Genomic DNA, 26,801 nt, shown 5'->3' with positions numbered 1-26,801 from the left:
ATGGCTACTGACTCTGGAGAGCCAGCAAGTACAGACGAGACCGAAAAACCAGCTGGATTCTCTACCGCGGAAGGAGAAGGGTCTCAAAGTTCTTCGCTGGCCCATCAGGCAAGCATGGAGGAGCAAGAGAAACCCAACTCGGCTGCTGGGAACAGCGAAAGGAAGCGCTTCTTTAGAAAGAGCGTGGACATTACAGAGGATGACAGGATTCTTGAACCAGCCATGAAAGATGAAAAGATCAGCGACTGCGTTTCCCAGCAACTGGGTCACAGAGCCAATGCAGAAGTTCCAGAACGGGAAGGAAAAAGTGAACCCAAAGCAGTTTCTGAGACCTGTAAAGACTCTCTTAAGGAAAAAAGTGAGAAGGAAATGGAGGAAGAGGCAGAAATGAAAGCTGTTGCCACTTCCCCAAGTGGCAGGTTCCTAAAATTTGATATTGAGTTGGGCCGTGGGGCCTTTAAGACTGTCTTCAAAGGACTGGACACAGAAACGTGGGTAGAAGTTGCTTGGTGTGAGCTGCAGGTTAGTCCACTTTGGGTCATTGCAGGATAATTCTTGTGCCTCTGCCTCCTCATTGACATCATACCAAAGACCTGTTTGCAATTGAGTTTCATAATCCTGCAAGGTCCGTGTAGAAGTGTTAGATGTCAGTGCCTTGAAGCTTCATCACATTTTTGTGACCTCTCTAAATTAGTAGTTGCTGTTTGAGGAAGAATTTGTGCTGCTGTTCAGGCCCACGTGATATGAACAGTGTTGCTCAGCAAAAGGCCGTAGGGCCTTTGGGGCTGGGTGGAAGTACAAATTATATGCTATGGCACCATCCCACCATTTAAAGGCCCTGAATACACTGATTAAACCACTTAGTGAACAATGAGAATATATTTATCAGATGTTGTCGGTATGAACAGTGCCTCACTAGTATTGGGAATGATGAATTTGGAATTTGCCGTGACATTTGTAGACATTGAGGCCATAAATCGGTGTCTCTGTTTTCTCCTTTTGGCAGCCACATAGGGATGGTGTGGAAATGCTAAAATACTACGGTGATTGGCAAGCATTTTGCAGCCCTGCCTTTTAGTAACAAATAGACATCTGATTTAGGAAGCAAGAGTATGTGTTTTCACAGAGAATGGAGTATGATGAACGATTACCATAATAAATGTATGAAAGGTCCAAGTATTGCTACTAGTATCATTTATATACCACCAACACGTTACAAATGTAAATGTACTAAACAGGGTGCAAAAATATTGACAGCAACAATCGGATGTAGTTTAATATTGTTACATAGTAGCATAGTGACTAAGATTAAAACTCTTAAAACAAACTAAAGTTTTGTCTAAACGAAAAGTAAACCTTTTTCAATGAAGCATGGCTGCAGGATTATATCACTAACCTTTAATTTGTCTGAGGTAACTTCGATCCAGAGAACATCTGATTTTTGCAATTCTGAGTTATTTTACCTGAAAAAGGTAAAGTATAATGATTAATACAATATCTTTATGAATACAGAACTTTTTAATAGAATATCAGAATGGGATCATTGGCGGCCCCAGCCATCTAAATTATATGTTATAACTTTCCTTTTCTTGAAAGACTTGCCATTGTTGGACAAATCGCGGGCCTAGGTAACCCTGGCACTTAGAATACTGGTGTTTTAGTGACCTGTTTGACCATATCCATTCACAGGCTTTAAGTTATATCTTTCTTAAGGTGGATGGTACGTTGCAGCGCATGGAACGTGGTGATCATTGCAGTGCCCAACGGTGAATAGGATGCTATGCCGCTTAACGGGTTTTTGCCAGCTAAAACAAAGCATCACTGAATTAGCCCCCGTTGTGCTGGGCACAAGGCAAACGGATCATGTTTATTGCTTTTTATTCTTTATAAAGTGTTTCGTGCTGCGTAGCCGTGTTAATCACAATAGCGAAGGCCACAGGAAGTATGGAATCGGTGGGATGTGGCGTTACATAGAATTAAAAGGATATGGGCATTTGATGTGGACCATTTCAGAGAGAAAGCATGTCCTGTTTTTGTAGGAAATTACTGCAGCTATAAGGACATGTAGTCCATGCGCAGCTGTAGGATGTCATCAAGTGTCTTAGATTGCGGGCAGGAATTTCCACCAACTGACCTTGCCTTCCGTGAGTCTTTATATAGTTCTCCAGCTGGTACCAGGAGACACGTGGATGACATCCTTCCCGTGTTTCCTTATGCTGTTACCTATGCTGTTTAGTGTTTCAGATAGCTTGGAAGCGCATTACACATTTAATATACACACGTGATATTTCAGATGAATATAATATGAAATATCTGACTGTACTTTTGTGAAAGTCCAGATTTTAGGATATGTTTGGAGAAACATGGAAGCCGTCAACCAAGTATGAACATTATAAGAGTAAAACTTCTGAAGTATTGGCGGTAAAATTGGAAGGAAATGGGATCGTTCCGGTCTAATGTTTTAAAACGGTGAAAGCGGTTCTCCCCCCCCCCCCCCCCCACGAAGGAGAACACGCCAAGTGTGGGATTGTGGTTGTGCATGATGTGTACTACATATTAAACAACCCATGTCCCCTTGTTTGAAGGAGTTGGCCTGTTTACTTGATTCTGATGTTATCAATTGCAAATAATTGTCTTATTATTTAGTAATTTGCGATTTCACTACCTGGGCCGTGAGCTGTGTTAAGCATGCCTCACACTCAATACTTTATCTTCTCCGAGTTGAACTTCTTCCTGATTAGGACTTCAGAGTCACACTTTGATTACTGGTGTTCTTAAGATTTCTGTTTAACTGATAATTTTATGAAAGATGTGGCTAAATTAGGGATTGATTTATGATGATGATGTTGCAAGAAGGACTGGACGCACTTATGCAGTTTGGGAGCAAGGAGAACGTTTTAGTTTCTTGGCTCCTTTCTTCATTAAGAACCGGAAAGGGATAAATCTATAGGGTACAATGTGTGTGTTTATATAGTATAAATAATCGCAAATATTAGGCGCTATAAAGTATAAGCCATGGCTTCCTGGCATTTGGGGTTTGTCCAGTACCAATCGGAGGTGCAATTATTTTACGCGCTTAATAGAAACAATACATTTCCTTTCACACGTTACACCCCGGTAACTGCTGGAACCTCGCGCCAAAATGACCCAAGAATGTCTCTTGAGGGCTTTTTAGTGGTTTTATTCTTTAGCTTAGACCGACCTTCATTACATCCTATATCTAAAAGGAATTTGTTTGTACACATTAATCTTATGGCTTATCCGTCTGCATTTAAGTGTGTGCTACAGGAGTGACGCTAAACATGCACAGACAATTGTGAAAAACTTTTTCTACATCTTACGTGATTCCTTTTTCCGGCTGCCTCCTCCAGTTGTTCTGTTCTTGCTGTGAGGAACTGCATGAAAGATGATTTGTTAAAACCTAAAAATAGCTATATCTAGAGCCATAATCAATGGTATTATTGTTCATGAAGCACCAACAATTTATGCAGAGCCTTTCATATTTCATGGGTATGATATACTGGGATTGACCAACGTAAACTAGTAATCTATCAGTTGGAGAATTATTTACTATGTCCATGCATCAGCCTCTAGTCAAGCAGTTTCCATCGCTTTTATAAGTGGCAGAAATGTTGTGTGCCTCTAGTTAGGCCAACAGAGACATTGATGACATTGCGTTCTAAGTACATAGACATGAGGTTGGTCACCCCTTTTGCTGTAACAGCTTCCATTCTTCTGGGAAGGATTTTCGCAAGATTTTGGAGCGTTTTCAGTGGGGATTTCTGCCCGTTCATCCAGTAGAGTATTTGTGAGGTCGGGCATTGATGTTGGGTGAGAAGCCCGGCTCACGATCCCCGTTCCAGTCCATCCCAAAGATGTTCTATGGGGTTGACTGGCCCGCACAGAGCCCAGACCTCCAAAATCTTATGGAAAGCCCTCCCAGAAGGGTGGAAGCTGTTATGTCGTTGGTCTCCCTTTGCAGCTATATTATTGTCTATGTATTTAGAATGCAATATCATCGAAGTCCCTGTAAGGGCAATGGTCTAGTGTCCCGATACGTTTGGGTGATGTGTGTGTGTAAATATGTTTCTGGAGTGCCTTGTTACATTGGAACAACATAAATCTTTTATTATACCGTCATCTTTAATCTTCTTAGATATTCAAGAAATGAAATTGACAAAAGGAAAAGAGATTGAACTATTCATAATGAGCGATCTTGGTGCAGTTAAAAAAGTCATACTATCACCATAGCAGCTCATGGCGTGTTACCTGTGTGTGTGTGTGTGTGTGTGTATGCGTGTATGTATGTGTAGATGGCTTTCACTTTCAGGTAGTTAAAATGCAGAAAGGAGCTGATTATTATGCCCGGGCTCAGTTCCGACAAGCTGATGTGTATTGTCCTGGATCCTATTCAAACACGCTGTCCCTTTAACTATCCTGTTTTGCTGCCTTTCTAGTTACATCATCCTTCTACTGTAAGCAGCTGAAGCCAAAGTAACTCTTCTATTTATTTAAAAAATGTTTGTACAGGATGTTGGCACAGATACATGCCAGCTCGACATTAGCAAAGCTTTGAGTTGACAGCCGAGGTCTGCAGTACAATACATGGCAGTGTACTGTGGTTATATAATAAAAACGGACCATGCGAGGCATGAACGTTTTCAATGAATCCTGAGATGATTAAACAAATGCCTCAAAGTATATGTACACATTAAGTCAGTCGGTCAGAAAAGTCGCGTTACTCACCCTTTAGGTGTTGGATATCTCGGTTTCCTTGCTAGGCTAATGGATTCCCCAAAATATGTTGCATTTCTTTTTTTTAATGGTTTAGCCTGAAATATTTTTATTTGATAAGCCCGAGAGTTATGCTCGTGTTTCCAGTAGTAAATCTTTGTTTGAGGGAACGTCCTTTTGACGCGATTAAAATCCATTAACGATGAAGAATTCCAAGCTGAGAAGTCATTTGCTTCTCCCAAAACTCTAAGATAGGACCTAAAATACTGGCTAAAAATCTAAAATCACTGCAGTATTAGCAGGTTGTATTGTGGTGCATCCTAGCTTCGTATATACCGGTAATATGTCCAAGCTTTTCTCTGTTTCTGATGTTTGTGTTTATTCTTTTAAGAAACAAAGCAGCCCTTTTGTTTATTACTTCTGTTGTAATCAAATCATTACAGCTAATTACAGGTCTGTTACATCTGTTACAAATGTTTTGACTTTTAACATGGTTTTGATCCATTCATTTTTCTGTAGTAATGGACGCCTTAAGTTTTGACTTTTGCCAGGCTGGATATTGCAAAAACAATACCTTTTTCCAAGATGAAATAATCCGCCTTACACAATTTAATGCAATATGATAACTGAATGTCCGCTTTAAAAGATTCTCCTTGCTGATGCGTGGAGCGATTCTGCAGAGCGACCCTTTGCGTTTGCCTCTGCTCCTGGACTGGAGAGATGTGTTCAGTCTTACATGTCTCACGCTTGCCAACCTGCTATACTCGCTGCTAGCCAAAGCTGGCTCCTAAAGAGTCCCCGGCGGCCTAAGGAGAATGTGCCTCCAATGCTTTCCCTGGGAGTGATTTTAAGGAAAAAGTGCAGTGTGAACAATGTGGCACACTACAGCCCTAGAGCTGCAGCTTCTCTAAAGTGTCCCTCTAATTCCTTTTGCAGCATTGATTAAAATAGACACTCTGCACATTGTCGTTCAGCAGTTTGTCTGACAGCTTCTGACTTCTTGGAGGGTGTTACGTTGTATTGTGTTATCTGCTCATGAATAGCGCTTTGTGCTTCGGGGGTTAGTTTGTGGCCATTTGCCACCCCGGTCTGACAGAAGGCATGACACGCATTGCCAGCTGCGGAGCGGGGGGTATGGCTGGATACAGCTTTTGCTTCATGGAAGCTTCACCATATTACAGAAGCCATTCGAACGCGGGAGGCGCTGCTGTTTTGGGACCCAGGAGGGGTCTGCGTCGGTTTACTTGCATCTGAATAACATATTTTAAAAAGATGAAGGCAAAGTTAAATCCAGAGTGTGTACTCTGCCACAAAGAGCTTACGGGTTGATTAGGTATACGTAATTAAATGTGATTACATCCACATAGTCCTCCAGCTTCTTTATTCAAGTTCTCAAGTGTGTTTTTAGAAATGTAGCAGGGTTTTTTCACATATTCTTTCTTAACATTAAGGTGCAACCTACAAAGTGCACAAAACCTCCTTACATACCTAGCAGTGATACAAAATGATAAAACCATAATTCCACGTAAGAGAGATAAATGTAGTTAACTTTGGGAGAAGCTGCAGCTTCCTACCCCTTCTGTGCCCTAACGTTTCACATGTCGAGTTACTTGAAGCAGCCAAACTGTGGTAGAAAAGTGTTCCCTGTGAAGTCAATGGGAGAGATTTCCACGCGTACACAGGGGGGTTCTCGTTAAGAAAGAATACGTAGGAACTAAAATATTAGGTTGGTTATACTTTGGGTTGGAACCATATACTTCCCAGAAAAGAAAAGCAATACATGCCCAAGCCATTCCGAGTCTAACCGGATACATTCTAGCCCCTGGGATTACCATAGTCTCTTTATTATTATAGTAGCTTTAGAATTATATAATGTAATATTTAAGGTCTGTATAGGCTTTTTATCTGGACAGTAATCATGTCCAGCATGCAGGGAGTCGGAGGTTAATATTCTGTCCAGACATAAGCCTCTTGAGGGTTCCGTGAAACATTTCTAATCGATCCGTTTTTAACCAGCCCCAGCGGCCCCTTTTTGATTGATTTGTGTTCCATCAGCAACCTCCTCTGGCCGTGGATTCCTTGCCCCTTCTCGTCGCCATCTGTAGGTTCCTGTTTTTGCCAATGAAGGTGTTTCTTGCTTTGCTCTTTAGGCATTCTTCTGGATTTTGATTTCATAGCAAACGGTTACACCTTCAGTGTCTCACAGAGACGTTTTAACACCTTTTTGGGTTTTTTTGAGTGTGCCGATGACATTTAAACATCAGAGAAGTGCTGTATGCTGATGAGTGTGTGGTCTGATTGCACATACGGTAATTGTCTTTCAACTTGTTTCACTTTCTCATTTAGTTTAATTCTGTGCGGTTTCCTTTTTTGTGCTTCGTGTGACGGGATTGGTTCACAGGCTCGCTTCTCCGTGAGACTGTGAACCCTTTTAATGATCTTACACCAGAAGAGCGAGTTCCTAGTTGTAGAACCCCCTGCGTTTGTGAAAGTAACAAGACGATCTGTACTCTCTGAATCTTTGGGGAATGGGCCACTGCTAAAGTATTGGTGCAATAAACGATACTATGCATATTTTGAGATATTTTGTAGTTTTAAGACCGGCCAAGCTTACGTTGAGTGGCTGCGTTTTGACTCATGTATGCGGCCTTACGGCTTTACAGAATAAGCCATAGTTTGGGTAGTTGGGTAAATGCAATAAATCAACCTCTTCCAAGGAAACTTCACATAAGCAAAACATTATTTTCCCGATATAATTTCAGATGATATATTGGAGTATATATATATATGTTGTAATCTTGGGGGTCAAAATAGGGTTAAAAGTCTAACTGCATTTAGCAAAGTTTTACAGAACCTTCTCAGCTTCTCTTCCTACAGAAGTCAAAGGAGATAATGTGCTGAATGATCAGCGTGATTTACAAGCATTGGGTATATACATTTCAAAAAGGATCCTTAAATAAGTATAGTCTGGCAGCGTTCCTGTGTATACATTACATATACGTTTGTTGGATGGCAGTGTCCTGTCCAGACATTTGGCCGTCCTTTTTTTTTTTTTTTTTTTTTTTTTTTTTTTTTTTTATCTTTACAGCCGAAGAAATCAAACTAATCTCTTGCCAAATAGTTCCCAAAACAGTAGTTTGTAGGCGTTTGTTGTCCTGTAATGTACCCGTAACATATATATGTTTACTGCTAGCCTGTCACGTAAGGAAGATAATTGTGCCGCTGGTGGTTGGTAACTTCCAGGGCCCAAACGTGTGTTGCTGCAGCATTTAGCAACATTTTCTTTAATTGCTGGGTTTTTATGACTTAAGGAGAGGTTAGTCTCCTGTGTTTGATCAATGTCTATTCTGAAACTGTGCTTTTAATTGGTGCAATTCTGAAAGCTACAATCATTCACACACACGTGTATATATGTAGAGGTGACTAATTAAACATACTGTACTTTCAGGCAACTGTGATATATATATATATATATATATATATATATATATATATATATATATATATATATATATAATATATATATATATATATATAATGTGTGTGTGTGTGTGTGTGTGTGTATGTTAGGCCTTCTGTGCTTTGTTCAGCATCATTCTAAGCCGTATAAATTCTTGGTTAATCGTAGCATGTTTGATATCAGCTTCTTTATTTTATTGCCTTGATGATTAGCACCTCTACTCTAAAGTAAAGTAAGTGGTACCGTTTAAAAACTCGGCTGGAAATGTCAGGGCTGGAAAGGCTATTTATTTTCTCTTTTACTGGTAACGTGTTTTTTTTTTTTTGTTTTTTTTTAACCCTGTTTTGTAAAGTGTGCAATTTTTGGTTTCTGCCAAAGTAGCAGCCAAATGAGCGGATAGTTCAGTGGGTGGTTTAAAGGCTGGTAAGAACATTACTTTCCCATGAATCTTAGTCAGTTGAGTGTCATGTGCATTCTTAGAACCTCGTCGGGTGATGTCTTCCTGTGATATCGGTTATGTATGTGTTCCTTCCACTGGCTGCCCACTGATCAAAACACCAGCTTCCGTGATCTGTCATCAGAAATCATCGCTTTCCCAAATACTGCAGATTTTAAAGGTTACATTAAAGAAATGCAATTTCCCGCGTGCCTATGGCACGCAATAAAGATAGCAAGGAGTTTGTGGGCGTTTTATCTCTTGTGTATTCCTGTTTTTTGATTTACAGACTTGCATAAGACAGGGCATGATAACTATTGCATGTCTTGTATTACAAACAAAAAAATAAGATTAACTATGTTAAATGGCACATTATTACTTACACTGGCTTTACAGTTCTGGTCACAGACTAAGTGTGTTTAGATGTTTTAGTGGTGTGGCTGACATTATGCATGTTGGGCGATTAACAAGTAAGAACTTAGTCTCGGTGTGGGTGTTTAATTCAGCTGGTAAACCTGCCTGTCCGCTTAATGCAGGGAATACATAATTCACTCTCTTGTGGGTACAGTTGAGCCTAGCAGAGGATTTCCGATTTTTTTTTTTTTTTTTTTTTGTTTGTTTTTTTCTTTTCTTCATGTTTTCTTATAAAATAGATCCCATAATAAGAACATAGTATGACTGCGCTATAACAATCGATATTCTCTTTGTAACTGTCACAGGGGGGATTGATAGGATTCCTTATGTTTCCAGGCAGCACTGACAACATGCACATCATTTAGATGCTAAGTTTGTCTTTGGCAGTTGCTCTAAATGAGTTTATTAACATGCCATTGCCTTTTTCCATTACACTCTGCGTATTATCAGAACAGCCTAGCCGTAAAGCTCATCCGTGACAAGACCGCATGACATTCTATATTAATACCTGCTGCTTAGCTTCTGTATTCTCTCTATTCCTCCCTTTATAGTGATCATGTTTCTGTAGGTGTGATGGTCATGTAGTATACATGTATGAAAAAGAAAACACCTGTTTTAAGGTATTTTTAAAGAGGAGAGCCTACAGGAATATAATGCTTCTGTTTGCAGTTGATGTCCATGGCGGTCATGCTGGTTAGAGGGTGACTGACGTCCCAGGCTGAATGGTTACCGGGTTCTCTGTACTAGTATGGAGGCATTCATGTCTGTGAAGCTTGCTCATGTATAATATATAATCCACAATTTTGACAATGATTTTCCAGTTTCTCTTGAAAATGATTGTCAACGTCTTTAAATGTTACACTCCAGATTTAGCCAGGGTTTAGCCGGACTTATATTATACGGTTTCACAGAGGTATAACACTCGACCATGCTAGATAAGATTAAGCGAACTTTGTGCAGCCAATGACTCGTTCTCTCTCTCTCTCTCTCTCCATTTTAGGACAGGAAACTAACCAAAGCCGAGCAGCAAAGATTCAAAGAAGAGGCAGAGATGTTAAAGGGTCTCCAACACCCAAATATTGTGCGGTTCTATGACTCCTGGGAGTCTACACTGAAGGGGAAGAAATGCATAGTTTTGGTCACAGAACTGATGACTTCGGGCACTTTAAAAACGTAATTGCGTTTCAAAGTGTTTAACAGCCCTTAAATAAACAAGATACCTGAAGAATAAATGTGCTTGTGAATACTACAATGAAACATAATGAATTAAAAATATTTTATTATTTCCAAAGTCACATAAGAAGAGTGTGTAACTTATAACCATTAATAAGTACCATAATTATTTAATTCTCCATGTTGAGCTGTGTTTTGGAAATTATGGAAACACTTAGTGCATTATTAATTTTATATTTTCCGTTTCTGACATTCATCAGAGGCATAGGCTTTTTTTTATGCAAAGTTTCTTTAGATTCCCATAACGGGCTGCCAACTAGTTCTTGGTTTTACCATTTTCCAGGAATTTCCTACAAACTGTTTAGCGTGTAGAATAATTATTCAGAAAAATGTGACACGTAAGAAAAAGTAGAAACTCGGCAGAAATTCCCTAGTAAAACCAAAATCCAAGCGCAGTTGAAATGCTGACAAATAAGAAGGCAAATTAGATGGGTATCTGAAAACGAAGCCCTGTGTTATTGGCATATATTGCAAAAGTTGAAAAATAGAGTTTAGCACAGATTTGTTGGCATAAGTTTTTGATGTTCAATATGTGTAAATTGTATTGATCATCCTGTGTTTTATTTCATATGCAGTTACTTGAAGCGCTTTAAAGTAATGAAACCCAAAGTACTGAGAAGCTGGTGCCGGCAGATCTTGAAGGGGCTTCAGTTCCTACACACACGGACACCACCTATAATCCACCGCGATCTAAAATGTGACAACATATTTATCACAGGGCCCACTGGCTCGGTGAAGATTGGCGATCTGGGTCTTGCCACCTTAATGCGAACATCATTCGCCAAGAGCGTGATTGGTGAGACCCGCTACAAATCTTCAGTAGCTTGCTGTGTGGTAGCATCAAGCAACTGGTTGTACCTATAGTGTAGTAAAGGATCGAGTTAGTAAAATGCAGGTGTTACACGAGAATCTTCGCAAACCTAACGCAGCTTACACGTTTCTGCTGATCTAGTGCGTCTTTATTTATGATCTTGCTGATGCAGTGCAGTCTTATGTTCTTTTTTTTTTTGCTTCTGCTGTAAGTCAGAATGTGTGGATATAAAGCTAAAGAATACAGATGTATGTCAAATATTTTTATATGTATCTGTCTATCTAATGCGTAAAGTATTCCCATAATGCAAGATCTTTTATTTGATAGTCCATTAACTATTAGGCCAGATCCTAAACCGCTTGCTTCTCTTTTCAGGGACCCCAGAGTTCATGGCTCCAGAAATGTACGAGGAACATTATGACGAATCTGTGGATGTCTATGCATTTGGCATGTGCATGCTGGAAATGGCTACCTCTGAGTACCCGTATTCTGAATGCCAGAATGCTGCTCAGATATACCGCAAAGTAACCAGCGTATGTCTGCATTTTAACCTACATTTGCTTTTTTGTCGTAACCCGTTTATATTAATATAAGCAAGCTGTCATTGTAGTAGACCTAATGATGCTCAAAAATGCTAAATGTGATCCTTGTCTTTCAGGGTATTAAACCTGCGAGCTTCAACAAGGTATCCGACCCAGAAGTAAAGGAAATCATTGAGAGCTGTATTCGTCAGAATAAGTCTGAAAGGTAAATAATACATGGCGTTATCTGTATGCTTTATTAAAACAAAACTGTTTGTTTGCCTTGATATTTTTATCCGATGGTTCTCTATAACCAAGACGATAATAATTACTATTTTGTCTTTTGCTGTTTCAGCTCTCTTTTTTTAAGCAGGTATTAGGAGTTGCAGGGAGAGTTAGTTTAAATCCTATTTTTGTTCTGAGGGGCTTCTTTCTGTTTCCTTGTGAAATAATTGCTACTGTTATAAACACACACATTTCAAACAGATTAATTACATTTTCTTTAAATCACAGTCTGTCACAAATTCAGAAAGAAAATAAAGTCAATGCAATATTTATATTCACAGTTGGATTGATACACCATTGTACTATACCCCTTTATCTGGTGTTATTTTAGACTAAATAAATACACTTCCAAATGTATTGTGTTAAACATACTGATGCTTTTACTAGCACTGAATGATGAGGCAAGACCTTGTCTGGAAACACAAATGGCGCAGTCTGTGAAACTTGGTTCAAAGGGCTACTGAAATAGATCACATGTGGGTAGCTTGGAGGAACCGGAAAGTTTCTTTTGAAGCATTTTGATGAATTATGAATTCAGGGTAGCAGGTGTACAGCTCTGTTGTGCTCATCGTAAATTGATTCAGAGAATAGAAAGTTGTACGTTCTCAGAGAAGGTTCAAGTAAAAACGGCCCATGCGTTCTTGTGCAGTGAACATGCTTGGAAATAAATTAAAACAAGAATAAAATGTTTGTGTAGTTTTGTCTTTTGGTTTAAAGAATATGGATATATGTTGTCTTAGTCGATCTGCTATCCTTCACTATTATCCTGTTTCTCAGACTGTCCATTAAGGAGCTCCTGAATCACGCCTTCTTCGCAGAGGACACTGGCCTTCGTGTGGAGCTGGCGGAAGAAGATGATAGTACTAGTGCATCACTGGCCTTGCGTCTTTGGGTGGAAGACCCTAAAAAGCTCAAGGGCAAACACAAGGACAACGAAGCCATAGAGTTTAGCTTCAATTTGGAAATGGACAATCCGGATGAGGTGGCTTTTGAAATGGTGAGATCCAGTAATTAGGGGCAGCATACAGCTTTTACTTTACGTTTTGTTCATTTATATCAGGCATCTGAAGATTATAAAATTGCAGAATGTTCTTTGGGTAATGTCTTTTTTTTTTTTTAGGAAGAAAATTTCCAATAACGGATGTTTTGTGTTTTACTTTTCTGTGGTCTCTTTGTAGGAAGTATTCTGTTGCCCATGTTTATTTTATGTAATTGTTGTTCTTGTTTATCGATGCTTATAACTCAAAATCTAGCTAATGGTCACTGCCCAGATATTATACGGTACTTCAGTTAGGAAGAAAGTCTCTGCCCTTTCTCCGCAGGTGAAATCCGGATTTTTCCATGAAAGTGACAGTAAGTCAGTTTCAAAATCTATTCGTGACCGAGTGTCTCTCATCAAGAAGACCAGGGAAAGGCGACTGCTAGCAGGATTCCCTGAACGCCCTGATTTACAGAGCAGAACTGGAGTGGCTCCCCTTACACAGCCTACCGTTCTTGCTACTGCTGGATACCCTCAGCATGGAGGTAATGAAAGTGAAGAGACGGAGGTTGACCAGCATGTGCACCAACAGCTACTCCAGCAGCAGTTTCAGCAGGTTTCCTCTGTCACAGGTGTGTAGAAATGAGCTGATATATGGGACAAAAGGAAGAAATGTGTAATGCTGAACATTAGCATTGTTGACTGTTTATAGTTGTAGTTTTTTGGTTCATAATCTTCTGTCTTTGTGTTCCAGCTGAGAGCATGTCAGACACTGGAGCAGGATCAATCATACTGTCAGATTCATCTAGTCAGCACAGTACCGTCTATACTGCAGGCCATGAGCAGATGATTGCCCAGCAAGTGACTAGCATGCCTCAGGCGGAGACTAACCACATGGCGCAGTTGTACCAGTCTCAGCAAGTTGTGGGTCACAGTCAGCAAACGCCGTCTGTGAGTCCTTGTTTGGATATTTTTTTTTCTTTTTTAACAGCGGTACAAAGAAATGAAATAAAGCCAGTGCAGTCAAGATGTAGGTAGACAACAGAAAAACACATCAAATGCCTTTTTAAATATGATGATGTAGTTGGTAAAGTTTTAGCTCTTTTGTGATTGGTATGAAAAGCAGAAATAGTTTATTTTTAATGCATTTTTGTTGCTATATTAATTGTATGCATGTACTTCTAGCCCATTAGAGCTCCACTGTTTAATTTCCATGTCCTACTGACTAGTGAAAGGGTACTTTCGAGAAGAAGCAGTAGAAGTTAATAAAATTAGGTGAATGTCTATATAGATGTAATAAGCACAAGGTTATCCAGAATCTAAGATGAGCCCGACAACTAATTGTTTGAGTCAGGAAAAAATGGACTAGATAGGCCAAATGGTTTGTATGTGCTGTGAATTTCTATGCTTTTTTTAGGAAAGGTTGTAAGTAAAGTGGTCATGTGCTGCCATGTCTGGAGACCATATATATTCTCCATCCTTTGGCTTAAGCGTCTTATTAACCAATGTATTACTGCTTAAGAAATCATAAATTTCGCTGTATCATCTTCTCATGTCCTTATTGGCCTCTCCCGCAGATTACGCCAGCACAATGCTTCACGCAACTTGGCTCTCCATACCCGCAGCCTGCGGCTACTGAAAGAGTTCTTGGCACACAGGTAATGCAGAATCCTTGGCACAATTACCTGTGGTTTTGTTAATGTCATTGTTGACTTTTTTCTTTTTTTCTTGCAGTCTCTGGATACACAGGTGGTGTTTGCTGCAGACGGTCAGCCTGTCGCTCAGGCTAACGCCATGGATCCTTCAGTGATTTCTTTGCTGCAGCCAGCATTGTCTGCCTTATCACCACAGATGATACCTGGACATGTGGCATCTCAGCAGGTCACAGCTGGCATTCAGGTGGAGCCTTGTGGCATGACTGGGATTCAAATCCATGGTGATGCTCAAGCTCCAGCGCTGCTTCCTGTTCATCATCCTACGTTATTGGGACAATATGGCATCCAGAATGTAATGCATCACCCGTCGAATGTCCTGGGAGTACAAGTGAATACTCCACACCAACATCAGGTAACCTCAGTACAGCAACCAGCGATGCCTATGCAGGACCCATTAGCGTATTCTGCAACTTTACAGCAAGGACACAACTTTCAGATGCAGTCTCTTTTTGAGCAGCTTCAGTGTTCAGCGCATCAGCCTCTCTGCCAAGCTCCGCTGGCACAGCAGCATCTACTGTTGCAAACCACAGCTGTAGAACAAGGATCCAAAGTAATGTACACTGACGCTTTCATACATGATGCTGTTCCACAGCAAGTACCTGTGGAGAAGCAGCAAGAGTCTGAACAGCTGTTATTGAACACACAAGCTTCCGAGGTGTCTTCATTTGAACAAGCTGCCTTTTCAGCTCTCACAGGGTCATCGGCTCAGTTACCCCAAGCGTTGGCATCTGGTATGCTTGACAAGCCTGCGTACACCCAGTATCCAGTACCACCCCCTGGTGTCTTCCAACTTTCCTGTGAGCAGGAACAGTCGCCATACCTGGTACAACCTGAAAAAACACAGTTTGCTCAGCATCCAGCAAATTCCTTAGTCACAGAGCAGTCTGTACTTTCGCAGCATAACGTTTTACATAATCCACCAGAACAGCCCCTTTATATTCAGATCCCACCCTTGGAAGTTTATGGACAGCAGTGTGTTACCGCCGTAGAACAGATGGTTCGCACACCCAAAGCTGCCCCTGGTTATGACCAGTCAGTGCTTGTACAGCAGGCCACCGGCTTGCGTGATCAACGCGTCTTTAGTCCACTGTGTCCACAGAGTTCAGACTCGCCTGTTTACGCACCACAATCTGTACAGCCTTTGGAGCAGTGTTCACCAGCCCAACGTTCTGTCGTAGCCCCCGACCAGATCTTGTACATGCAGCAAGCTGCACCATCTATTGACAAGCCTGTACACCCGCTGCACGTTGCATCAGCAGAACCGCCAGCACATATGCAACCACCACCGCCAGCTGCAGAGCAGCCAGTGTACACCCAAGTAATAGTGGCAGATCAGCCATTGAATACATCCAAAGTCTTACAAGCTGAGCTGCCATTACATACACAGCAAGCTGAACAGCTGATGTACTCCCAGAACATTGTGTCATCCGAGCAGTATACACAGCAGGCTAGGCCATCCAAGCCGCTAATGTACACACAGGAAAGCAGTTTATCTGAGCAGCCAGTGAGTACACAGCAAGTTGTACCAAGTGAACATCAAGTGCAGCAAGCTCCCGTCTACACACAGCAAGCTGCCTCAGCGGAGCATCCACTTGCTGAGCAATCCTCGTCAACTGATCGTCCCATGTATGCCCAGCAAGCCATGCCATCTGAGCACCCCCTGTACGTGCAGCAGCTCACGTCAGCAGAGCACGCAGCGTACACGCAGCAATCTGTGTCAGCCGAGCGTCCGATATTTGTGCAGCAGGATTCCGCGGCGGAGCATCATAGATACACTCAGCAAGCCGTATCATCTGAGCCTGTTTTTGGATTACAAACTATAACTTCTTCTAACCAACCTGCTTATAATCGAGAAGCCGCTCCTTTTGAGGACCAGCCTAGTAATGTTCAAAAAGCTGTCCCACCTGTTAATCAACAAATCTATACCGTAGAAGCAGTTATACCCACTGATCAACCGGTATATAATGTACATACTGTGCCTCAGGTGGGCCAACCAATATATAACCAATCTGTTTCTCAGCCAATGCATACTGAGAAAGCTCCTTCTGCTGATCCGCTTGGATATACTCAACACACCGCTTCATTAGTTGGACTGCAAGCTTGTTCCCCGAGAACTGGGTCTCCAGCATCTCAGGTGATGTATAATTCACAGCCAGGAGTTGTTGACAATGCTTATATTCAACAGACGTTTCCCCCTGCCGACCCAAACTTATACAACCAGCATGTTGTCCCGCATCCTGACAAATCGGTTTATATCCCTCAAACCATGCTCTCTTCTCAGCAGCCGCTGTGTGTGCCATTGCAGCATACCATCCCAGAGAAGCCAAACCTGTATTCCCCGCGCGTGGAGTTGTCTTCTCAGTCGCGCTCTTCTCCTCCTGCGTTTGCTCAGCACCATGTGCCTACTTCAGAGCAGCCAGCTTATGCTGTGCATACGGCTCCAGCAACGGAGAAGCCGAGCCTCACTCAACCCATGTTGCAATCTGATCAGCTAGGGAACCTTAATTTGCAGGCAAACCCAACACCCCCCCAAGAGCAGAGAGCCGAACTGCAAACCGACAAGAGTTTATATACTCCCCTACTTATACAGTCGCCAGATCAACAAGCTATGTTTGTGCATACGCAAGATTCAAAATATATTTATGGAGAACAGAATGCATGCCATCCACAGTCTAATCTCGGTAGTTTATTGCCTTCAGAAAATCATCATATTTTGACAGCCATGGCTTCCCAACCAGCATCATCGAGCAAAAGCATTCCTGTTCTCTCCCAGCCATCAGCCCAAGTACAACAAGCTGTCTCAGGATATCCTCCGTCAGATCAGGGACAAGCGTCTCAGAATAGCCACCAACCTAATACACATTTTGCTTCTCAAGAGCCGTTGCCTCATCCTGCATATTACCATCAGCCTCCTGTTCAGGTTTATGATGCGCAGAACTTTGGGCCTCAAGAGTCTCTCCCCGGGATGGCTGCCATACCTTCAAACCTCCCTGTTTTGTCACAGATGCCAAGTCATGCCCAACCAGCATCTTTAGATCAAGTCACCTCGCTGCCACATCTACAACAACAATTGCCTCTGCAGTCCGCACCGAGTGACCACGGCGGGTCTCGTCCTGTTTCAGTATCTCAGCAGCAACAGGCAGTCGACTACATTGCACCTCCTGCGCTCCAGCAGTCAGATCCAGAGTCGCAACAGGTATGAACGACTTTGCCATTTTGAAATTGGTCTCTGGTGAAATTTTTTTCTTAAGAAGGCTTTCTGTGTAGCTTTCAAATGTTACTTATGAGTGCATTTTGTGGGTTGACCTCAAAATAAAGAACGGGCAGTAATTGAAGGTTGTCCCTTAGCTTTGCTAGCCAACAGAAATAAGTTAGGATAGACCGCTAGAGTGCCCTGCTTTATACATATATAAATGTGAAGATATTGGATGTTGGGTTAGTTTAAATAGGCGACTGATCTTAATTTGTTAATTATGTGTAAGTTATTGCATTGCTACACATTTTAGTATGGGAGTGTTCTATAGCCTGTAGAATATGAAGAGGAATGCTATAATTAGTAGCCTGCTAATGGAGGTCACAATAATATGCTTTTGACTTGGAAAATTTTCTTTTGTAACAGTTCAAGGGAGATTAATGGTGATTTTCCATGTGTTTGTTTCACAGCCTCTGCAGTCCTTGTCTCAGGTTCCTACATCGGAACAACCCGCTGTTCAGAATCCAGACGCTATTCAGTGGTAAACCAGTTTGTTCATATGTTCCTGTAAAGCCTAATGTATTCCTACTGGTGTGGAACACTCACTGTTAATCTGCTCCTTTAAAGGAAGAGTAAAAGATGTTGGAAGCTAGCCGCTAAACACTCTTTTAGACGTAATATATAATAATTTATAATAAAATTATTTATTTTATACCAAACAGCAATTGGTAAACAGTAAAAGTTTTGTAGCTACATTGTAGCTGGAATTAAAATCTAATATCTGAGACAGGTACACATATACACCTATACAATACATGAACTGACACCTGACACAACAGCTTTGGGCCTCATGGGCATGTGGAATATGACAACAATTATTTTCTTACCTACAATTTTATTTTTATTTCCACCACATTTGAAAGCCATGATTAGGGATGATATAGAAACGATGATACCCACACCTCATAATTCCCAATACATGCCATTGAGACAGCTAACAATTTTCGATATATAGGAATGTAATAGCAAGGTATAGCCTTGAAGATTGTTTTTGATGTGCAACACATTGTTTATGTACGTTATCTCATAGTAATGAAACTTATAAGGACAACTCCAGCTTTGCAGATGGACTTATTGGGAATGGCAAACTGGAGAAGATAAAGCAACGCAGGGCATCCTGCCCCAGGCCAGATAAAACGACTCGCTTCATTCTGACTGTTATGCAGGTATTTCTGTCGTCACACAAAGCCACCTGCACGCTGTCTCATAGCGTGACCGTTTTATCATTTTTACTTTGTGTCTTTGTAGGTTTCAACATCTGGGGATAACATGGTGGAGTGCCAGCTGGAGACTCACAACAACAAAATGGTGACATTTAAATTTGATGCAGATGGAGATGCTCCTGAAGATATTGCTCATTACATGGCAAGTTGGCTTTTTTTCTCTGTTCTGTTATGGAAGTTATGCACTTTTTCATTCCAATTCTTTAGTCTATTAACATGGTATTATTTGCACTGCATATATTTTTTTTCTTTTCCTTAATAGAATTGTGTCCTTCTTTGATTAATTTTATTAACCCAATCAATATATTTTTTTGTTTTTCACTCCTAAAAATTCCATCTGATTTACTTTCTACTCTGTCATTTCCTCCAAATGCTGCTTATTTTTTACTGGCATTTAAAGTGTATGAAGTGCCAAAGATTTATTAGGATTGTGTGGATGTAACTGATAAGATTTTTTTTTTTCCCCACAGGTGGAAGATGACTTTGTGCTGGAAGCAGAGAAGGAAAAGTTTATAGAGGAGCTGATGCTAATTGTATCTCAAGCCCAGGAGATTCTGCACACCACATCAACAGATTGCGGCCAACTGGAATCAAGCAGCCAGGTCAGCCTGTGACATAAATTACAAACATATTTCTATAGGTTTCATTTTCCTTCCATGTTAATATTTATATTTCCAAACCAGACTGGATCTTCAGAACATGTGCAGACGGCAATCCCGGCTCCTTCCCAGGCAGGCGGTACGTTTCCAGAATTATTATTGCTCTGGCCATTCTTTGTGATCACTTATTGATAAATAATAATAGTTTTTAATATAATTGGAGCTTCTTACTTTACATTATGAAGATATCATTTGTTTCGATAACTGTGTGTATATATTGTATGTTGTTCTGGCGTTTTAAACTTGAACATTGAAAAATGAATTATATACTGTTTCAGCCGAGTCTGTGCCTCAGTCCTCCCCGGTTGGTCGTTGGAGATTTTTCATCAACCAAACAATTAAAAACCGTGAAGCTACTCAGTCAACTGTGGTAAAGGTTTCCCAGCCAATTTCAGGTAACTTGAAACCGTCATGATTTTCAGTAAAGTAAAGACCCAAAACAAAAACTGCTAAAATGATTTGCGTGCACGCGTGTGTACTTATACCGTCTGTGAATATGTAATGCCACCACATTTGGCAAGCAAGCGTATTGAACGGGTCTGGGCTTTTAAAAACGATAGTGTTCGATTTCGGTTTGTTCTTCCCTTGACTGCTTCACATTTCAGCCTTTTTACGTTCAGAAAACTCTGCAAACGCAATAGATATATTTATCTATGTTCTCAATGAAATGTAATTTGTATTACAGAGGGATTGAACATAAAGCAATGCAATTTACCTTTTTGTTTTTCACATATGAAATGATGTGTATAGTGAAAGATGGGGGTACTTTTTTGGCTACAAGTAGAGATAGTATGTAATGCTCTAAAATGTTTAATTCTATAGATTCACCGGAAGGAGGGCATCAAAATATCCCAGAAGACTCTCCTCTTTCTGCAGAAAGCCATTCCCTTCTGCCGGAGAGCATGGTGTCCAGTTCGCTTCCTCAAACAGATGGACAAATCTCTACTCCTATAATAGAGCCCCAGCCCCCTCCGGTTCAAGTCTCAATCGGTAGTGAAATCATGTCCGGTCAACTAAATAGTGCCGTCTCACAAAATGGGCAGATTATGACTGAGCCTGTGAATAGCAGCCAAAAACTAGCCACAGATCCTGATGTGCAGCCAGACACCTTGTCCTCTGGCCAGGATGCCCAAACCACAAATGGTGGCATTTACACATCTGAACCTGTCATCCAGAATGCCACTGGTTTGTCTCTTGGCTTAAATCTAGATGTGGTGGGTCCTGATGCAACCGTGTTCCCTCAGACCCCTGTCTCAGAAGCTTCACTAATGCAATCTGCGTCAGTGCAGGAGTCTGACACGGAAGGACCTCCAAAAATAGATTTTGTTGACAACCGCATCAAAACCTTGGATGAGAAACTGAGAACATTGTTGTATCAGGATAGCTCTGCTAGTTCCTATGCCGACAGCCAGAAAGAGACGCAGAGTACCGAGTCTCCTCTGTCATCATCTGCTGAGGATACCTTATCTTGCCCGGCTCCAGAAGCTTCGCATGTAAATGCCACCAGTGTTCAGGCCACTCCGGAGGACATCGAACCTGCGGATTCTTTGGCACCCGGACATCTAGAAGCTGCCCCTTCTGTGTCTGGTGAACTAACACCGTCTGTAAGTAATATAGTGCTTCAGTTGGGTATATGAACCTGTAGGCTAAACATTGCAATGTATTACCATAGTTGCATACTACTGATGGAAAAATGTTCAGAACCTGGTCTCATTAGTGGACGCTAACGCTTGGGTGGTATCCAGGACCGCAGCTCAGCCTGAACAAGTGGGAATAATAACAATAAACCGACTCACCCACAAGCAAAACTAACTAATGTGAATAATGGCTTCCCTTCTAGGAGGATGTGTGTATATATATGTGTGTATGTGTGTGTATGTATGTATATATATATGTGTGTATATATATATATATATATATATATATATATATATATATATATATATATATATATATATATGTGTGTGTGTGTGTGTGATCTGACGCAGAACGTCATAACTTTTTGTGTAGGTTGACAAAATTAAAGCAGAAAAAGACAATTTAATGTGATTTACATGTCAGATGGATGCAGTACTGTATTTTAGGAATGGCTGTCTGCTCGATTTCGCATAGCAGATGCTTCGAGGTTTAACATGCATCTGCGGGATCATCCAACTCTCCATGCAAGTGTCCCCATGGGACAGCAGATCAGTTTCAGTTCTAGATGCTTAATCTGTGCATGTTGTGTATTGATATTGCGGTATTCTTGCTGTATGAAACTTGAACTTTCTTCAAACAGTTCAGTAAACAGCTGAAACGTGTCCCAGTTTACTCTCTTACCACCGTGTGCCTCTCTAGATTATTATTCTCCCTCATTCAGTTTTGCTCTCATAATTTTTTTTCGTGTGTGTTTATGGAAGTGGAGCACCTCGGTTACAAGAAAATGCCAAAAAATGATTGTTTTTGTCCCCTCCCCATTGAACTCTACCGTTTCTGCAGGAAAGCTTGGAAGATGCCTGGCATCCTGGAAGTTCTTCTCATGCCTGCACCAAACGTACTTTGGGTACTGGAGCCGCGCATCTACACACAGGAGGTGGATATTTTGGCCTAAGCTTTACTTGTCCTAGTCTCAAAAATCCCATTAGCAAGAAACCGTGGGCTCGCAAAATAAAAAGCTGGGCATGCAGGTTGCGGCATTCCAACAGCTTATTCAAGAAATCAAGAGTCCGCCAAGGTAGTGTTGCTTACAGTTAGGCCCATACCATAGGAAACATCCCTTTTGGTTATTTCCGTACGTATATATTTCTTTTTAGTGAGTTATCTTTATTTTATTTTTATTCATCCTTGGCAATGTACCCCCACGTTTCCTGCTCCTTCACAGTTGTCTTTTTTTGTGTTTTTTGTCTAGCTGCGTCTTTTAGACACCTTGTCAGAGCCCTTTGGCTGTCATTGTTTCCGTCGTTCATGTGCATCAGTAGCTTTAGCCTGAGCATGGCAATGTGTATTCTAGCTGGAAGCCCGCACGCACTTGTTGTATTCTGCCCCCTTTTTCACCCTGTTTGTAGCAGGATCTCAGGTAATTACGTGTTGCTTCACATCTGGCACGTCTCACACGATGTTCTGAACAGTGGGATTGTCTTCTCTCCTTCATAGTACCTGAAGAGGATGGAGCAAATCGAGATGCATCTGACCCCACACAAAGGGTTGTTGAAGCTCTTGCTGAATGTACCTTGTCTGATGGGTCTTCTAGTGGGACTGGTACATTTAAACGTGGGCGCTTTCAGGTATTTTACTTAGGAGATTGAAGGACTTGAATCCCTCTTGACAAAGTTTTCCTTATTGTATTTGTGGACTGGCATGCTCTAGCCATGATGCTAGAGCCAAGTTAGCCGTGGAGTGCTTCTGTCACCCATTTGTTTTGCTCGTAGATAGCAATACGACTGCACAAGAGCATGTTAGGTGTCAGCAGTACATAGATCTTAAACTTTTGCATTAAATCCCATTTTGGGATTACTCATTACTGAAAAATGAGATTTTTCCCCAAGTACTTGTTAGTGTTACTATATATATTGTTACTAACAATCAACACAGGTATGGCAGGAAAGGGTTAGCCTGTTTCTGCTTGGTATAAACATTTATTCAATGACGCTTCTTGCCAGGTTGTTACCGTACCACAGCAAGAGCAGCCTGCTTCTAGTGAACCGGCTGGGGATCCCTCTAATGGAATAATGTCAGGAGAAACAGAATCGCCTGGTACCAGAGCAGAAGACACGCCACAGTCTGCCAGCACTGCTTGCGAAACAGATGCTTCTTCCATCACACCAGACAGAGAATTGGAGGAAACCTCTGCCACTGGTAGTAGTGCTCCTTCCCACTCGGCTCTGTGGATGAAAGACATCCCAAGTCAAAGCAACTATCATAAGCACACCAGCAGTGACTCTGAGATGTCCGGTGTACTGAACAGACCCCAGGAACAGAAGGTCAAGGAGAGAGAGCCTGGGCAACATCAGCAGGGAGATAAAACGAGTTCCCAGAAACAGAATTCTCTTTTTTACTCTCCATCCTCTCCCATGAGCAGTGATGATGAGTCGGAGTTAGAAGATGAGGACTTAAAGGTGGAGCTGCAAAAACTGCGTGAAAAGTTAGTATGTTTAATATATATAAACCACTCTGCCTTATTGCAGGAAATTGAAATATCACAAAAACATTTGTTATTGCTCTATTTTGCTTTAATCCCTTAATGACCAGTGACATACCATTACGTCCTCATGATCACGTGCTAGGTGACTATGAGGATGTAATAGTTCATCATCTGGTTTTTGCACTGTTGGGTACTTTTCCCCACCAATACTTCTGTCCGCAAGAGCCGGTAATTACAAACTGTTACATGTTGGACTGTCTTTGTTTCTGGTCAATCAAAGCAACACATCTTTACGGAGTTATATACCTTTTATAGATTAGATTATATGACTACGCTTCAAATAGCGAGGACATTTTTATTGTTATATAATTTTGTATTGTATGTTGCTTATCCCAGGAGCTGCTACAACTCCAACTCCATCTTTACATTATCTTATAACTTTTGTTTCTACTATAAGAAGTGCTGCATAAAGTATTGGTGCTTTAGATTAACATTAATAATAACACATTAAAATGCCGTGTATTAAACAAGCTGATCCACTGCTTGTGTTCATTGGACTATTGTAGGTTTTAAATATTACTAGTGTTAACGTAAAACACACGCTTGTTTGTATGCACATTTTGCCCTAGCCATTCCTACAAGTTTCCTCTGTCTTCGCCAGACACATTCAGGAGGTGGTAACCCTGCAGGCCCAGCAAAGCAGAGAACTCCAGGAGCTGTATGCACGCCTTCGTAGTTTGAGAGAAAGCAAAGCGCAGTCATTGGATGCATCTTCCCAACCCATGTCCCCCCGACGACCCAGGTCCCTAAAAAGCAAACAGCGCAGCCGACCTCAGTCTCTGACCCATATGGACAACGGAATAGGACATTCAGGTGGGTCATGTATGGAAATAAATCTGGACGGAAAAGCTGGATTCTTACAAAGAAACTACATTTTTACAGTTTTATTTAACCTGTTTACGTTTAATGTTTAATGGGTATATTTATTTCGTTTAGAGTAACTTGCTATTAAGTTATTCCTGTACTTGGACATTGGTAACAATGTACTGGAGTATTAATAACAGTATCCATGGTACCCAGAACATGTATGAAACAGAAATTAGTTGCTTGTATTTGTACAATCATTCCGGATCATGGCACCACTGTTGTATGATACAAGAGTGACCCAATAATAGCAACCAACATGACCGGGGGTTTTTGCCTTCTTTTGCATCAACAGCAACAAATTAACAGATATAGGAAAGGTTGAACTTGATGGATGCATGTCTTTTTTCAGCCTATATAACTATGTAACTATGACGTTCCTGCTCATGGGGCCGTTACATTGGTTGCTGTGATAAGATAATTTTTCAAGCTTGTTACGGAATTACTACTTATGCATACATACAATGTTTACATTTCTGCCCACCTTTAAATAGTTCTTATTGCTCCACTTCAAGGCACCTTGAAAATTAGTAACTGTACCAAATATATTAGCGATTATGCTCTGAAAGTCGTAACCTCTCCTTGTCTACATTCATAGCATGCGTATAGAAATATCTGAACTTTTACCCATTGCACTCCACTACTCTCTAGCCATGGTGTGTTTTGTACAAATCATTGGTACTGACCCTTCCTTCACGACGGAAGGCGAGGTTGGTGAGATGCAATATTTATATTCACTGCAACGTCCCTACAACCGTTGGTGAATAGGGAAGTTGGACTTTGCTTAAGCTTTTTTTTATTGTTTCCTTCAGATCCAGATCACTGCAGTGAGAGCAACTCGGATGCCTGCCAGCAGTCCATCTCTGGAAAGAAGAGCATGTTCACAGATGATCTGCACAAACTGGTGGACGACTGGGCAAAAGAAAATGCTGGAAGCATGGCTTTAAAACCCAGTCTCAATCAGATCAAACAAAACCAGGGCCGTTCAGAGGCAGATAACTGGAGTCGGATCTGTGAGGTCAGTCTGTATTGGATATCTAAAGTAGAAATTTTAAGCAACAATAATAGTGAAAACAATGCAAACTTAAATGCTGCTTAAAGTCATTGATTTTGCTTTTCTTTTGGGTGTTTACCAGAACACTGATCACTATAAAGACTTTTCAAAGAAATAGGGGGCAAACCCATACATATCCTGATGACCACTCAGAACACCTGTTGTGATATCTCCCAACAGTCCTGGTTTTCAGGTAGTAACTCCCCTGTCCTGTTATGGCCATTGGGAGCAGGGGCTGGTTAGGGATATCCTCTTATCTCACTTGACCATTTCAAGGCGGTAGAAATGCAATGGAGGCAATGAAGTTCTGTTTTGTTAAAGCAGAGACCTCCTTTGAAGCACCCCCTGTTATTGCAAGGGGGTGGCCACATTCCTTCACTGCCCGCTTCTGGGCTTTCCCACCCCATGCCACACCACCCATCACCCAGAAGGCCATGCTATGGAACCGTTGTAGTGATCCATTTAACTAGTTTTCCCTGTAACCAGTTCCTCATTTATTTGTTTTTTGACTAATCAAAGCAAAATTTTGCCACAATTGACTATTACAAGAAATATATAAACTTTACCAAGTCATTATCTAAAATGATGAAAAATGACATATGCGGTTTAAAAATGTTATATCAGTCTTGGGGTGTCACTTAACATGTCTGTCTTGTTTTTTTTAGAATTCTACAGCCACATCAGGTTACCCATCCAGCTGGGCTCCCTCGCTGTCTCACATGCACGGGACAGTCCCCTCGGCGGTCTCTCAAAATCTTGTTCTCACCAACTTTACACCCGGAGGAATACCACCTTACCCATTAACGCATGCCTGCCAGTACAATACCATTGGCAGCCCTGGTTACCCTTTACCGTGGTCTACCCAGTCAGCTGTCATCTCTAACCAGCACCTTGCAGCGTACCAGGCCAGCATTGGAGCACAAGCATTTTCCCCCTCTGCTGCCCAGAAAGCAGCCGCAATCCCATCATCCCCGAAATGA

The 26,801-nt window shown here is 41.3% G+C and overlaps 1 protein-coding gene across 1 annotated transcript; it reads left to right on the top strand.

Annotated features, from left to right (window-relative positions):
• LOC149284871 (serine/threonine-protein kinase WNK3-like) lies at window positions 1-26,801 on the top strand. Its single transcript, XM_089496033.1, has 24 exons — window positions 1-522; window positions 10,045-10,217; window positions 10,853-11,073; window positions 11,464-11,621; window positions 11,747-11,835; window positions 12,672-12,891; window positions 13,217-13,505; window positions 13,628-13,824; window positions 14,451-14,531; window positions 14,608-16,468; window positions 17,711-17,784; window positions 18,252-18,322; window positions 18,872-19,007; window positions 19,090-19,206; window positions 19,535-19,666; window positions 19,748-19,802; window positions 20,002-20,118; window positions 20,546-21,327; window positions 22,202-22,265; window positions 22,856-22,986; window positions 23,362-23,843; window positions 24,505-24,716; window positions 25,580-25,785; window positions 26,487-26,801. Exons 1-24 carry the CDS (start codon window positions 1-3, stop codon window positions 26,799-26,801), a joined length of 6,705 nt encoding a protein of 2,234 aa, XP_089352159.1.

This window comes from Sceloporus occidentalis, unplaced genomic scaffold (assembly GCF_023333645.1).
Source record: "Sceloporus occidentalis isolate IW3139 unplaced genomic scaffold, rSceOcc1.0.p SCAF_87, whole genome shotgun sequence".
Taxonomy (NCBI): Eukaryota; Metazoa; Chordata; class Lepidosauria; order Squamata; family Phrynosomatidae; genus Sceloporus; species Sceloporus occidentalis.
The sequence above is the reverse complement of the archived record's forward strand: the minus strand, read 5'-3'. Positions and strand labels throughout refer to the sequence as shown.